The sequence below is a fragment of the Lynx canadensis genome, chromosome D4, assembly GCF_007474595.2.
Source record: "Lynx canadensis isolate LIC74 chromosome D4, mLynCan4.pri.v2, whole genome shotgun sequence".
NCBI lineage: Eukaryota > Metazoa > Chordata > Mammalia > Carnivora > Felidae > Lynx > Lynx canadensis.
Window position 1 is genome coordinate 60,755,142 of NC_044315.2, and position 13,699 is coordinate 60,768,840.

Below are 13,699 nucleotides of genomic sequence, written 5' to 3' on the forward strand. Positions count from 1 at the left end.
TCCTTCTTCCAGTTCTGACCGCCCCTCCCATCCTTCTGGCTCCCTCACCCCACACTGCCAAGCTTCCCAGAGACTTCCAGAGCTCTACTTCCTCCAAGCCCACGGGCCATCTGTCTGCTCATCCCTCTCCATCCCCAGCCCCGTGGAGCACCCACTCAGCAGCACCCTCAATCTTCATCACCCGCCCCCACCTTTGTCTTCCACCTGGCAGAGCCCCACCCTCCACCTTCTCCACCCTGCTTCGCAGTCACCCAGTCACCTGCCCAGTGGAGGCCTGACATGCTACCGGAAGACCAAGGCCACTCTGAAAGCAATGGCCCCCACCACAAGAGGGCGCCGTTTCCCACCCTGGCTTCCTGAGGGAGACAACTGGGAAACGCATATTATCGTGGACAGCACATTGAAATCACCGGGAGATTGAACAGATTCTAACACGAGGGTTATCTGGATTTTAAAAGCTCCCCAGAGGATTCTGAAATGTGCCCTAGCCACACAGGGGAATACTACTCAGCTATATGAAGAAACAAACCACTGGTAACATGCTACGTGGATGAACCTTAAAAACATTATGCTAGATACGAGAAGCGAGACACAAAAAAAGTGCACGTTATATAATTCTACTTATAGGAAATTTCCAGAACAGGCAAAACTATCGAGCAAGCAAATGACCCTGGGACTGGGGGTGGGCCCGACTACAAACGGGCACAAAGGAAACTTGTGAGGTGATCGGTGTGTTCTAACACTGAATTGTGGTAAGGGCTGCATAACCACAGAAATTTGCTACAAATGATTGGACTATACACTAACAATGGATAAACTTTACGGTATGTAAATTATATCCTAGTAAAGCCGTTAAAAGTTGTGGTGGTGGCGGGGGATAGGGGAACCCAACTTAAAAAAAAACCAATTCCCGGGTGATTCCAATAAGCAGCCAGAGTCGAGAACCCAGTGAAGGAGGCCTGACCCCTACTGACCCTGAGGCCGTGTCCATTACTCCCTGGCCCTCCACAGCACAGGGTCTGTGCACGTCACAGACCCTGGCACACAGTAGGCCATTTATTATTTTTTTGAGTGAATGGATACGCATTCCTAGAGTTTGTCCCAGGAATTAGCGGAGTAGAGGATGTCCATTTAATGAGCATTTACTACGCAGAGATCTTTGATATTCTTGTCCTGACTCTGTCATCTCTGAGTCCCTGTGGGATTGGGATACATATCCCCATTTTACACAAAGGGAACTGGATCTCGCTGAGATGAAGTGAACAGCCTGTGGCCCCACAGCCCTTGCCTGGCAAAGCGGGGTCTGGAGACCTGCCCATCTGATCCCAGTCCCGGGCCGCCTCTGGGCACCACGTACTAGCGGGGGCCCACAGGAGCAGCTGGTCCCTAGGTGGGATGGCCCGCAGCCCTGCACCCCTTTCAGCCCTTCTGGGATTAAGCTTCCCCCTCCTCCGCTCCTCCTCCAACTTCACGACTGCTTTCGTCTGACCATCCGTCCAGTGCACCGCTTGGGAACAGAACCGCTTGACGCTGCTGATCGACCAATTTCATAAAAGGAATCCAGCTTCCCTCGCACTCACGAAAAGCTGTTAGCCCCTGGCGAGCCTCCATGCCTGCACTCCGGCGATGCAGCCCAGACATCGGGAGAGGGATGCCAAAACCCTTGGGCACACAGAGGAGTCAGCTGGCCTGAGAGATTTAAATCGAGAGGGGTCCTTGCCAGCAATACCACCAAGCAACATCCTGTCCTCAGAAAAGAGGTTTCCCACTGAGATGTCCTGAAACCTCAGCTGAGGGCCCTAACACAGCTGTGTAGGGATGGAGATGTGGTCCCAAACTGTCAATACTCGACCCCAGCGAGGACAGGGACAGTGTAATAAGGAAAGCAATGGCTGACAGTTGGAGGGGCAGGGCGGCAGCATTCCCTTTATCAGCGTGTGCCCTGGAGGAAGAAGCTAAATGCCCTCTGTAAGCCTCAGTTTCCTCGTTTGGAAAATGGGAACATAACCCCTGTCCCCCCACCATCCACCCCCGTCTCTCACCGGGCTGCTGCTGTGAGAGTGTTTGGGAATCTATAAAGCACTCAACTGAGTGGAGACTAAGAATTTCTTTTCTTTAAACCAAGGCTTTGGGGTATTTCCAACCTCCAGAGTTACAAGCAGTTCTCACGTGACAACAGGAAGCTATGGATGGAAAGGAGCAATGGGAAGTCTGACTCTGGGAGTCAGGATCCCAGGATTCAGTCCTGCCTTTTCTGTGAACAATCTTCTGTGACTTCTGAGGTGCTCTGAAAACCTGAATGTTGTCCCTTCCCCTTTCTGGGTCTCGGTTTTCATTTCTATACGACGAGGAGTTGGGGGAGGTGTCCCTAAAGGTCCCTCACGCTGTGACAGCCAGACCTGCGACAGCCGAAGACTCCAATGGGAACAAACAGATGTCTCCAAATCGCTGCAGAGTCTGGTGTCAATGGGGTCACAGGACTGGGCATCTCCACCCTTGCCATCAACCTGTTTGACACTCATTTTAGAGCACTGGTCACTGCCTTATAAAAGGCATAAAAGGCGTTCTTGCAGCCAAAGCTTTTGCAGCCTTTGGCAATGAGTCACTCCCGCAGGGGGTCAAGTTTCCTTTATGCCTCTCCCTAGGGACTGAGAAACAGTGAGGTGGGAAGATGAGGACTAGCTTTGCCTGGGAAAAGTCTGCCTTGTTTGGATAACCGCAGACTGTGGGGCCAAACACTTCTGCTTTTCAAGCACCTCTGAAAACACCCCTCTCAGTGTGGGAACTTTACAGTTTCCAAAGCTCTTTTGAATCTATGACTGATGTCGGCAAGAACCTGCAGGGAAGGCTACTGTCCCCGTGTTTATAGGGGAGGAAACCCCAGCTCAGAGAAGTGAGGGGACTTCTCCAAGGTCACACAGCCAATGCGTGGAGGGAGCTCTCCTTCCCCCCCCCCCCCCCCCGCCCGGAGAGGTAGGGCAGAGCCTCAGAAAGTACAAAGCTGCAGTGGAAACAGGTCTGATGATTCCCACTGCTCTGCACCCACCTTCCCGGACACACACCCAGGGGTGAGTCCTCCCTGACTCCTGCCGTGGAGGTCCACCGACCCACACCCTTCCTCCCTATGCAGTTCATGTTTTTTTTTTTTTCTCTCAGGCCACTAAGCACATATAGAATAACTTGTTTTGCTGAGACGCTCTGGGTGTCCAGAGCACATGCAGGAGAGAAGAGGAAAATAGGAGCTACAGGGAGAATGGGAAAGAAGGCAAGAGATCCTTTTGCACACATCTGAGTAGGGAAAACTTTTTAAACCCTTGCTAATATCCGCCGTTAGTTAAGAAGCATGGAAACAGGCATTTTCACACGCTGCTGTTGGGACTAGAAATCAGAACAGCCTCCCTGGAGGTCAGTTTGTCACAATATTTTAAATGATCCAATAATTCCACTGCTATAAATCTGTTACGGAGATGCCCACCCGGGCGGGAAGGTGCTGGCTGTGGTATCAGAAAGCTGCACACATTCAGTAAATTACCATCTATCCATCTGACAGAACAGCATGGCCCATTAATAGGAATGAGGTCAATCAAGCTCTCTAAGATCCGTAGTAAAGTGAAAAAAGCAAAATATATAGTATGGAGTCATTTGGGTTTAAACAGTATATTGAAAAAGTTCTGGGCAGATGAGCAGTAAACTCAAAGCAGGAGTTCCCTTGGGAGAGAAAGTAGGATTTACGGGGATTGGGCAAAGCAACGCTTTTACTTTTTTTTTTTTTACTATATATATTCAACTTTTTTTTCTTTTGCAACAAAACAAAACAAAACCCTAAAACACCACATATGATGTGTGTGTGTAAGCCATTAAAATAAACAACCAAATAAAACCCCAAACAAACCCACCAATCCACGGTGGCACTGGAGTCTTCCTTCCAAGCCAACCCCTCCCCAAACTCCCCTTACAGTAGAAACACTCTTGGGGGCACAGCATGATTTTAGATGGTCACCCGGCATCAGTAACAAGGACAGCAAACATACAAGAGCAGTAAGGGAATGCATCACACGATTTAGCCCAAAGGCACGACAAAAGGGAAGGTTGGGCTCCTGAGCTGTCTCGATGTAGGTTTTCACCTCTGCCTTGCACCAATTGCTCAGCCACCAGCTCTATTTTGTCGGTGGTAAAACAGCTCTGATCCTGCTAATGCAAGCGTGCTTACAAGCCCTGTGATATCACCCATCCCTGATTGAGCCATATTGCACCTTGGCGGGAGAAGACAACAGCTAACAGGTAGGTGAGAACGCGCCCTCTCCGCAAACCTACCTCGGAGAACCTCTGCACGTCTTGGGTCAGCGTGCCCACTCGCTTCCACTGGTAATGCTTTAGCAGCTTCAGGATGGCTGGATTCACCGCGTTATCCGATGGGACAGTCCGAAAGAAATAAGGGTATTTTTTCTTATCAGCTAGAACAGGCGTGGTCGCAGCAAAGGAAAGCTGGAAAACACAAAAGAGGCAACACCTTTACTGGTGGGTTTCACGGCTGTGAGCCAGCCCAGGATCTTTCCGAATTGCATAGAGCCCAGACCCTAAGCCTGATGTGGGACACAAACACATGGGGCAAGACATTTTTTAAGCCCTTTTGTTGTGAAAGTAACACATTATAATTGAAGAGAAGGTTTCAAAAATGCAAAATAAGAAGGAAAAAAAATGCACCAATAATTTATCCCTCATCAGCGAACCACCATTACTGTCATTTTTATCTCCTTCTGGTCCTTTTTCCATGCACAGTGATTTTTTAAAAAAGAGGTTCTTGAGATCATTCGACATACACAATTGAACTCCTCCCCACTCCTTAACATTATCCTACAAGCATCAAAACCATCCTGTTTAAAAAACAAAACAAAACCTCCTTGCAAACATTTTAATGGCTGCATAATATTCCAGCATATGAACACATCATGATTTACTGAATACTCTCTAATTTGGGGGCATTTAGACCGTTCGTAATTTGTTATTATTGTCATATTAGTCTACAAGCATCTTTGTGCCGAGCATCTTTTCTCCACATTTTAGGCTATTTCTATTGCATAGAGTCTGTGATATAAAATTTCCCAGATAAAAGATATGAGCTTTTAAAGATTTAATACTTATCCCCCCCCCCATTGTATCAATTTACACACCCACTAGCCAGGTATAATTAGAGGGCCTATTTCAACACAGTCATCACAACAGAGAGAAATAAAACATTCCTCTATATAATCTTATAATGATCTATCACTAAAAAAAATGAATCATATTGCATTAATGGGTTATGCATAATGTTGAGACCATTTCCATGGGATCGCTAACCAGTAGTATGATCTATTTTAGGAGTGACTTTGTCATATCCTTTGCTTATTTTTGAGTGGTATTCTAATGCTTTTCTTACTGAATTTAATGAAGACTTTTTTTATATGTACAGCATCCAAACTCAGACTATTGCAATGGCTACAAATATCCAGGTTTGTTTGCTTTTCATTGTGTGTGTGTGTGTATGTGTGTGTGTGTGTGTGTTTTAATTTACACTCAGTAGTCAAATCTATCTTCCCCTTTATTATTCCTTCTCTTTCTTTTAAGTGCCAGTAAGTTGCTAAATTGGATTTTAATTATCTGTCCTCCAAGGCCCAGCTTAAATGTCACCTCCTCCATAGCATTTCCTCTGATCTCTGCTCTCCCTTTCCTCCTGGCTTCACCCACAGAAGGCACTTATCACACTTTTTGATCTTTGCTGTGTGAAGGTGGAAACATGGTTTCTTCTTGCTCGTCTAATTTGCGTTTACCTTATTAGAGGCGAGGTTGAGTACCTTTTCCTATGCTCAAGAGCAATTTGCAGTTTGTTTCTGGAAACCGTTCACATCCTTTACCTGTTTTCCAATTTGATTTCTAGTCTTTTTCTTATCAGTTGGCATAAGTGATCTTTTACATTAATGAAACTAGCCCTTTGCAACAGAAGTTGCTAATGTCCCTCTAGTTTGAACTTTTTCTTTTTGTGTTTCTTACAGTGTCTTCTGACATAGAGACTTTTTTAAAAAATGTGGTTGAATTTATCAATTTTTTCTCTTTAGTGTCCTCAGTTTTGTGTCATATTTAGAAAGGCCTTTCCCTCACCGAGATCATTAAATAATTCTTCCATGGTTTCTTTTAGTCTGTTGTTCACCACACCACACCACACCCCCATTCCCTCTGTTCCTCTCTTCCTTCCTACCAGCCTCCCTCCCTTCCTTCTTCTTCCTTCTTTCTTTTGTCTCATGTAAATCCTTTGCCCAGAGAAGGCATAACCAAGGCAAGCTCACCTGCCACCACCTGCTTTCTCCCTGAGCCCTTGCCATCCTCGCAGCAGCTCTAGACCTAATCCATCCCAGAGTCAATTTCAGCATCCAGAGAAATAACATCCGGTGCCCTCAGGCCCCAGCTGAAGGTGCTTTTATTGTCTCTCCTGTTATCTGAGGAAGCACTCCTTCTCCCCTCCCTGCCAGACTTTTGCAGAGTGGTGCAGGGGAGACTTTGTCCTTTCCTGGTCTGGCTCAGAGGGTAGACAGCCACTACCTAGGACCCCTGCATCTCTTGCGTCCAGCCAGCAACCTCAACACATCCCATCTGTTGGAGATGAACATAAAATATCCCATCATCTGTCCCCTAGAGCTAGAGGGTACGTGTAGGAATGAAATATCCCATCATCTGTCCCCTAGAGCTAGAGGGTACGTGTAGGGACATCATCCCAAGACTGGTAAAAGTCAAGTGTAGAATGACAGTTTAAAAAAGTTCTGGGTAGAATAAGAACAAATAGGGAGAACATACAGAGGGGAAGATCTCCACTGGACACACTGAGGAAGGCTTCCATTCAGAGTTGTCCAGCAATGGAAGAAATGAGATCCCTGTGTCCGGAGGTATGCACACGGGGGCTGGACTACGACCTAATGAGAATACAGAGGGGTTCCAAGGCGTCTGTGAGCTCCCCAAAAACTCTATGAAAAGGCTTGTGTGGTCATGTGTGCATTACTGACATGCACGTTTTCCCTCACGGAAAAGAGGATCCATGGCTGCTATCAGATTCACAGAGAGGATCCCACAACCCAAACAAGGGCAGCACCCCTGCCTGCTGGTGACATTTGGGTCCCAGGGTGAGCACCAGAAATAGATGTTCTCTATCGTCTCCTCAAACACAGGGTCTGTGATTTTTCTCTCAACATTAAAACAACACTTCAAGCCTCCTACAGTCACCAGTGTAAGAAGGAGCTATCAGAAAAATCCGGGAGTAACTCTTTCAGGACTTGGGGTGGTATATGTGCCATCACCTCCCCCAAAATGCTTATCTAACACAATTTGGGAAATATTGGTTTTCTGATGTGATTTCTGAATCACACTCTGGTTGATACTTTATCACTATTGTCCCATCAATTCCAGGTCCACAATTAACTGTTGCTTGAACAACCTCGTATGTTTGCCCTGTAGGTAATTACAGTGGTTACTGTTCAGTGAATAAATGGCCCATTGTGTTTACAATGGGCTTGGAGTACAATATATGCCCCCGGTCTAAATCATGTTGGGTGCAAAATATTAACTGGCACTGGCATTTTCTGCCCCATTTGAGATAATGCACACTTTGATTGGATTGCTCTGCATCACCGTTCCTCTGGCTTTAGCCCCCTAAAACTTTCTTCTATGGGCAAAGTCTGCACATGCCTAGTGGCACTGCTGAATTTCAGAATTGCAGGAACCTGAGAAGTCATCTAGCTCTGGGGTTCTCAATATATTTTTATTGTGTTATTGGAATTGTGTTATTGGCTGTACATTGGAATCGCTTAGGGAGATTTAAAAAAAAATATGATGCCTTGGTCCCATGGCAAACCAGATGCATCAGAATCTCTGGACCTAGAGCCTAGGCATCAATATTATTAAAATTCTTCACAGGTGATTATGATGCCCGGGGACGGTTGAGAACGATGAACATAGCTCAACATCCCTAGTGTTGAATAAGTAGGCTAAAACCTAAAAAATGGGGAGATGTTGACATATTCACCATAGCCAGGAAGAGGTAGGAGCAGGACTCCAATCAAGATCTACAGGACTCCAATACCAGCCCTCTTTCTCCCCCTTGCATCCTATGTACTTGCTAGGCGAGGCCTTCCTTCCAGGCATAGTCACTCTTATGGCCCTAACTGGAATGCCAAACCTTTCTGGGCTCTCCTGCCTTATTTCTCACAGCCAAGTTAATTTCATTTCATTTCTTTCTTTCTTTTTTTTTTTTAGTTTATTTATTTATTTTGAGGGGGGAAGGGCAGAGAGAGAGGGAGAGAGAGAGAGAATCCCAAACAGGCTCTGTGCCACCCAACTCGGGGCTCCATCTCATGAACCATGGGATCATGACTTGAGCTGAAACCGAGAGTCAGAGGCTTAACTGACTGAGCCACCCAGGCACCCCACAACCAAGTTCATTTCTAAACAGACTGTGATGATTGAGGCTCTGAGCTAATCCCTAACCAAGGATTTATTTTGGAGAGTACTTTTAAATTGATTTTATAGTTTTGTTCTCATTTATAGTTTTGTTGCATTGTTTTGAGAATCCGGCATATTTAGTGTCTGCTTTTGGAATTTATTGAGATTTTCTTTGTGGCCTATTCTACAATCAATTTTTCTAAAAGTTCCATGGTGGCTGGAAAAGAGAATGCAGTCTCAATTTGTAAGCTATAAAAGTCTTTGTCAGACTTCTTATGCATAACAGATATAATCAACAAAAGTATCTTATTATCACATGCTTTGTATTTCTGTTTACTCGATCTGTCAAAGATTAGAAGACTTACTACATTTTTCTCTATCGTCTCTGACAATTTCCCTATGTATTTCAACAGTTTTTGCTTTATATACTTTGATTTTATGTTGTTCTCAGCATAAAAGTTTATTACAATTATATCTTTATTTTTCAGCAATGTATATCCTTGTCTAGTCCAAACACAGGCACTTAATCATCATTACATGAACTAAGAATTAAAATATTTGTCAAGGTAAAACAAACCTTTCTGTCACTTTATTACTTTTTGACTTATATCATATCATGCATAATATTAATATTGAAACCCTTACTTAATTTCTGCTTGCATTTGCCTGCCACAGATCTGATCCTCCTTTTATTTGCATTCTGTTAAGATTATTTGAAAGTATATTTCTTGAAAAGAGCACATGGATTTAAAAACATATATGCTTATTGCTGTAATAAGTTCTTGACCTTGCACTTACCATCCTGTTGGCAGTCTTACTCTTTTTTTGTATGCTTCCTATTTGTTTCCTCATGTTCTCTTTGGTATTTAGACTACATGTCTACACTTCTCCATTCTGGATATGTTAATCTTGCTTCTTGTCTCAACCTGCTGGAGTATCTTTTAATATTATGAAGAAGGGCAAGCAGTTGAAAACTTGCTGAGGATGGCCCTCAGTTGCCTTGACACACACATGGTACAATTTAGCTGGGTATAAAATTCTTGGGCTACACTTCTCCCCCTTGAAACTACAAAGTGATACAGATGAGAAATCTGGGGCTAGTTTGACTCTTGTTCCTTTGTAGCCGTCTGGTATCCTCTGCCTGGATCCCTGAAGAATGTTTGTTCTTTATTCCTAGAATTCAAAATATTTGCCAAGATTGATCTTGGTGTGGGCACTCTTGATTTTATCTGAAACACAGGGAGTCCTCCAATCTATACACTCAGGTCTTTCAACTCAGAAAAAAAAAATCTACATATACTCTAAATGTAGTTTATACAATAAGTATATAATCTCCTGGTCCTTGTCTTCTGTGTCTCACAAGAGCATCTTATTGCTTTCCTACAATCTTTCCTTGCTAATCTTTCTGGGATATGGTGGCACATCATTATTATTTGACTCTGCAGACCTTTGACTACAATGTGGTACATAAACAATTCAGCCATTCAGCTTCGTTGTTCTACAAGTTTGTTGATATGCTTTTCAACAGCCTCACTTTTAAGCTTTACTGTCTCTAATATATTTTTATTTTGTCACTGAGAGTTTCCATTTTCCAAGAATTTTGTATGATCACACCCCGACATCTTATCTCAGGCTAATTCATGGAGACCATGTTTTTTCTGCATATGATTGAGGATGCCAAGTATGTTTTGGAAGTTTTCTTCTTTATCCTACAATAGAACATTTTCAGAGATGGACTCTTCCTCTGCTTTTTCTGGGTATTATGCAACTTTGATTATTTTTGCAATATTTTTTCAAAGGCTGGATGTTAGGTGTTTCTAGTGTACTCATTGTCAAAAGCAAGGCAGGTCTTTTCAGACATGGCTTATCAAATAACATAATATGTGGATTGCCCTTGGCCCTGTTTTCTGTCTTTTTACATTATAATTGAATATTTTACCCAGAAAACTGAAAAAGAAGTATTCGAGCACAGTCTTAGGTGTCCAAGAGGCTCTCACTTTTTGCTGTTCTACATTAATGAGGTGACAGCTTTGCCCTCAGTGCCTAATTTTCAGATACTCTGAATCAACACAGTACATTAAATTTCCATCATGCACAGTTGCCAGGGTTTTTCTGTCTTGCCCATAAAACTGTACTTGGGAGGTTTCTGCTTCCCAGTATGCAGTGCATTCCTAATGCCCTCCTGTCTTCTCCTTATCCAGCTTTTCCTAGCAATTTATAGCTTTGTTTGAATTTACAAAGATAGATAAAAATGAAGAGAAGAAAGCATCTTGGTTGCTTCAAAGATCAGCAACTGTGAGTAGAGGTGTAGCTGTCCAATTTTCTGACTGGCAAAGCCCTGGGTCTCTAACGCAGATTGTGGGAGAGAGAGGGAAAAGTCCATTATTTTTCAGAACAATTGTTATTTTACAAGGTAGTGTCCGGAGTGCTGGGAGGCAAAGCTTAGTGGGAATTTATTAATCTAGCTCCATCTTTTTTAGAATCATCGAAGCTGCCAAACATCTAGGATGTCAGTTAGTCTTAGAGCCCCTTGGTTCTTTGAGGTAGGAATCACCATCCATCTTACAGCCGGAGAAACCAAGGAAAGAGAAAGGTGATACAGTTGTGCAAGGTCAATACAGGAACTGTGAAGCTGGTCTTTTAAGTTCACATCTGGTTCTCTTTCTTCAACCGGCTCTTAACTTCCAGTTCCGGGTGAGATGAGGCAATGATCCAAACCTGAAGGTTTGCTCCTTCTTCTGAGACCCAGTAGCACAGGGGGCAAGGTTTCCAGTCTCTCACACATAGAAAGTTTCCGTTCTGGGGGCACACCTTACCCAGCAGAGTAGGAAGGGGAGAGAGTCGTCAGCATCTCTCTCCTGGCACGCAGTATTTTGCGAGTTTAGGGTGTGCACATTGAACCACAAGTCACTTCAACATTAAGCTGAGGCCACTACAAGGCCACTTTAGGGACCTGGGAAAACCAGGCTCAACCCTGTCTTTAGGACCGTGAGAACAAGGGCATCATTTCTTCTAGGTGTCTGTTTTCCTCACCTCTGAAAATGATGGACAAAGGATTTCAAAGGTTCCTTGTGACCACACAATTCTGCTTTTCTCCCCAAGAATTTCCTCCAATTGAGGAAAATGATGAAAAAGTTTGTCCACTTCATGCGGGTATGCATTTCATTTGATCTGATTTATTCAGATAATTGCCTTTGCGTCTCACTTCTCTGCAGATGTAAGCCCAGATGAAAAATGTAAACATACCTCCCAACTTCAGGATCTTTATTAAACTCCGAGCCACTGATGGATTCTTGCCTAAATGCAATTCATTCTTTCCCTGGTTTGGGGTCTCTGACTTTAACTTTCCTGCAGAGATTCGGCACTTTTCAGGTGGAGAGTACATCTAAGAGCGGCCCTCCTTGCTAAATCCTAGGTGAGAAACTGGGGCCAGAAGCAAGGGGGGCAGAATAGGATGGAGGCTTGCTCTTTTCTCTGCTTGGTTTAATCTCTTTCCATGGGTTTGCTGACTGTTTCTGTAATTAAATGAGGGAAGTATTTGTCATCTCGGGTCCCTTTCAGCTGAGATGAATGGAATGCAACTTTCTCAGGAAGCTTCTGACAAAACCCTGTTTGTGGCCAGTGCCAGGATGTATACAAAGGCACTGGGCTGGGTGCGTTGGGAACTCCGGGCTGCTTTAGGTCTGCGCCAGGTCGCCGCTGCACCCCAAGCCCTGGCGAAAGACTGGACACAAAGTGCCTCTCCACAGATGCCCGTGAGATTAATGTGATGCGGAGTGGTTGCAAAGCATTTCCCGAGTTAACGAGGGGAAAGGAATGCCCGGCATCGGGGTGGGTTCGTGAAGCCCCAGTCCCCCGGGAAGGCTTGCTGGGGTGTCGTGCGGAGACCTGCCCTAAGGTTGGAGGCCTCTTTAGGCAGACATCCCGGGCCGGAACCACTTGGGGAACAATCATCTCTCCTTTTGTTGATGAGTGCTAGTTTCGAATCACTCAGAGGTGCACAGCAGCCGGGCTCTCACCACTCACTTCCATGCCATATTCTTCGGGGGGGGGGGGGGGGGGGGGGGGGGCTCAAAACAATTCGTGAGGGAGGTAGAGGAGGCATCATTGTCTTCGTTCTTCATGGAGCAACTGAGGCTCAGGGAGGTACAGTGACATGCCTGAGACCACATAAGGGGCAAAGCTGGGATTCCAGCTCAGGTATTTTGACTCCTTTAAGTTGTATGATGAGCACCTGCTGTGGGGCAAACATCACATTCAGGGCTCAGCATTCACTGTCTCATTTGACGGGCAAAATAATAGTATGAGGGAGACACTATTGTGATCTGCATTTTTCAGATGAGGAGACTGAGGCTCAGAGAGGTTAAGTCACTGGCACTTGGTCACCCAGCAAGCAACAGGCAGAGCAGGGAGACTGACGAGTCTTTGCTCATTCCGCAGACTGCGATGCTTCTATAATTAACAACTTCCAAAACACATTTACTTCTTTAGTTTAATTTTCATCTTCGCAAAGTCCCACCATATTGGTAGAGTAGACAGTATTACTCTCATTTTATAAATGAGGAAACCGGACCTCAGAGAGGTTGAGTGAGTGGCTTGAATTCACACGTTAGCAAGTGGCAAGGCTAAGGCTTGAACTTGGGACTTTCCTTTTTGGCAGCTCTCTCTTCCAATATTCAAGGCTGCTTCCTAGGGAGGCACCGGTACAAGGGGAGAAAACAACTAGGGCAATTTAAAAGAAAGGAGAAGAAACAATAAGATTTGCTTAAAAGAAACAACAATAATAACGAATCACTGGCTTATAATGCTTTTGATTTCCCTAAGGTGGCCCAATTCAGTTATGTGAAACAGAACTCATACATATATTTGGCTTTTTATTTAACAGAAAATTCTTCATATTTTCCTTTTTAAACTTTTATCATGAAATATAAACTACATATAACTGTATAAGTGTATGAAATATACATGTTTGGCTTAAGGAGTAATAACAAAACCAATATCCAACTGCCCATCACCCAGTTTAAGAAATAGCTTTTATTTATTTGTAAATATTAAATTACAAAGTAATTTACTTTTTCGCTTTTGTTATGCGGTCCAGTAATTTTTACTCCTTCATTCCCCACCTCAGCATTTCTATCATTATTTGATGCAAAGAAGATAGGAAAACAAATATTACTTCCCCAAATCCTTCTTTCTTTCTTTTTTAAGTCAGACGTGGGAGTAAAACAGAGAA

At 44.2% G+C, this 13,699-nt stretch overlaps 1 protein-coding gene across 1 annotated transcript in view; it reads right to left on the reverse strand.

The window, feature by feature from the left end:
- GABBR2 (gamma-aminobutyric acid type B receptor subunit 2) overlaps positions 1 to 13,699 on the reverse strand; it is a 347,346-nt gene that overhangs the window by 202,142 nt on the left and 131,505 nt on the right. Inside the window, exon 3 of the mRNA XM_030293915.1 lies at positions 4,315 to 4,485. Coding sequence (XP_030149775.1) covers positions 4,315 to 4,485 — 171 coding nt within the window. The remainder of the gene's footprint in view (positions 1 to 4,314; positions 4,486 to 13,699) is intronic.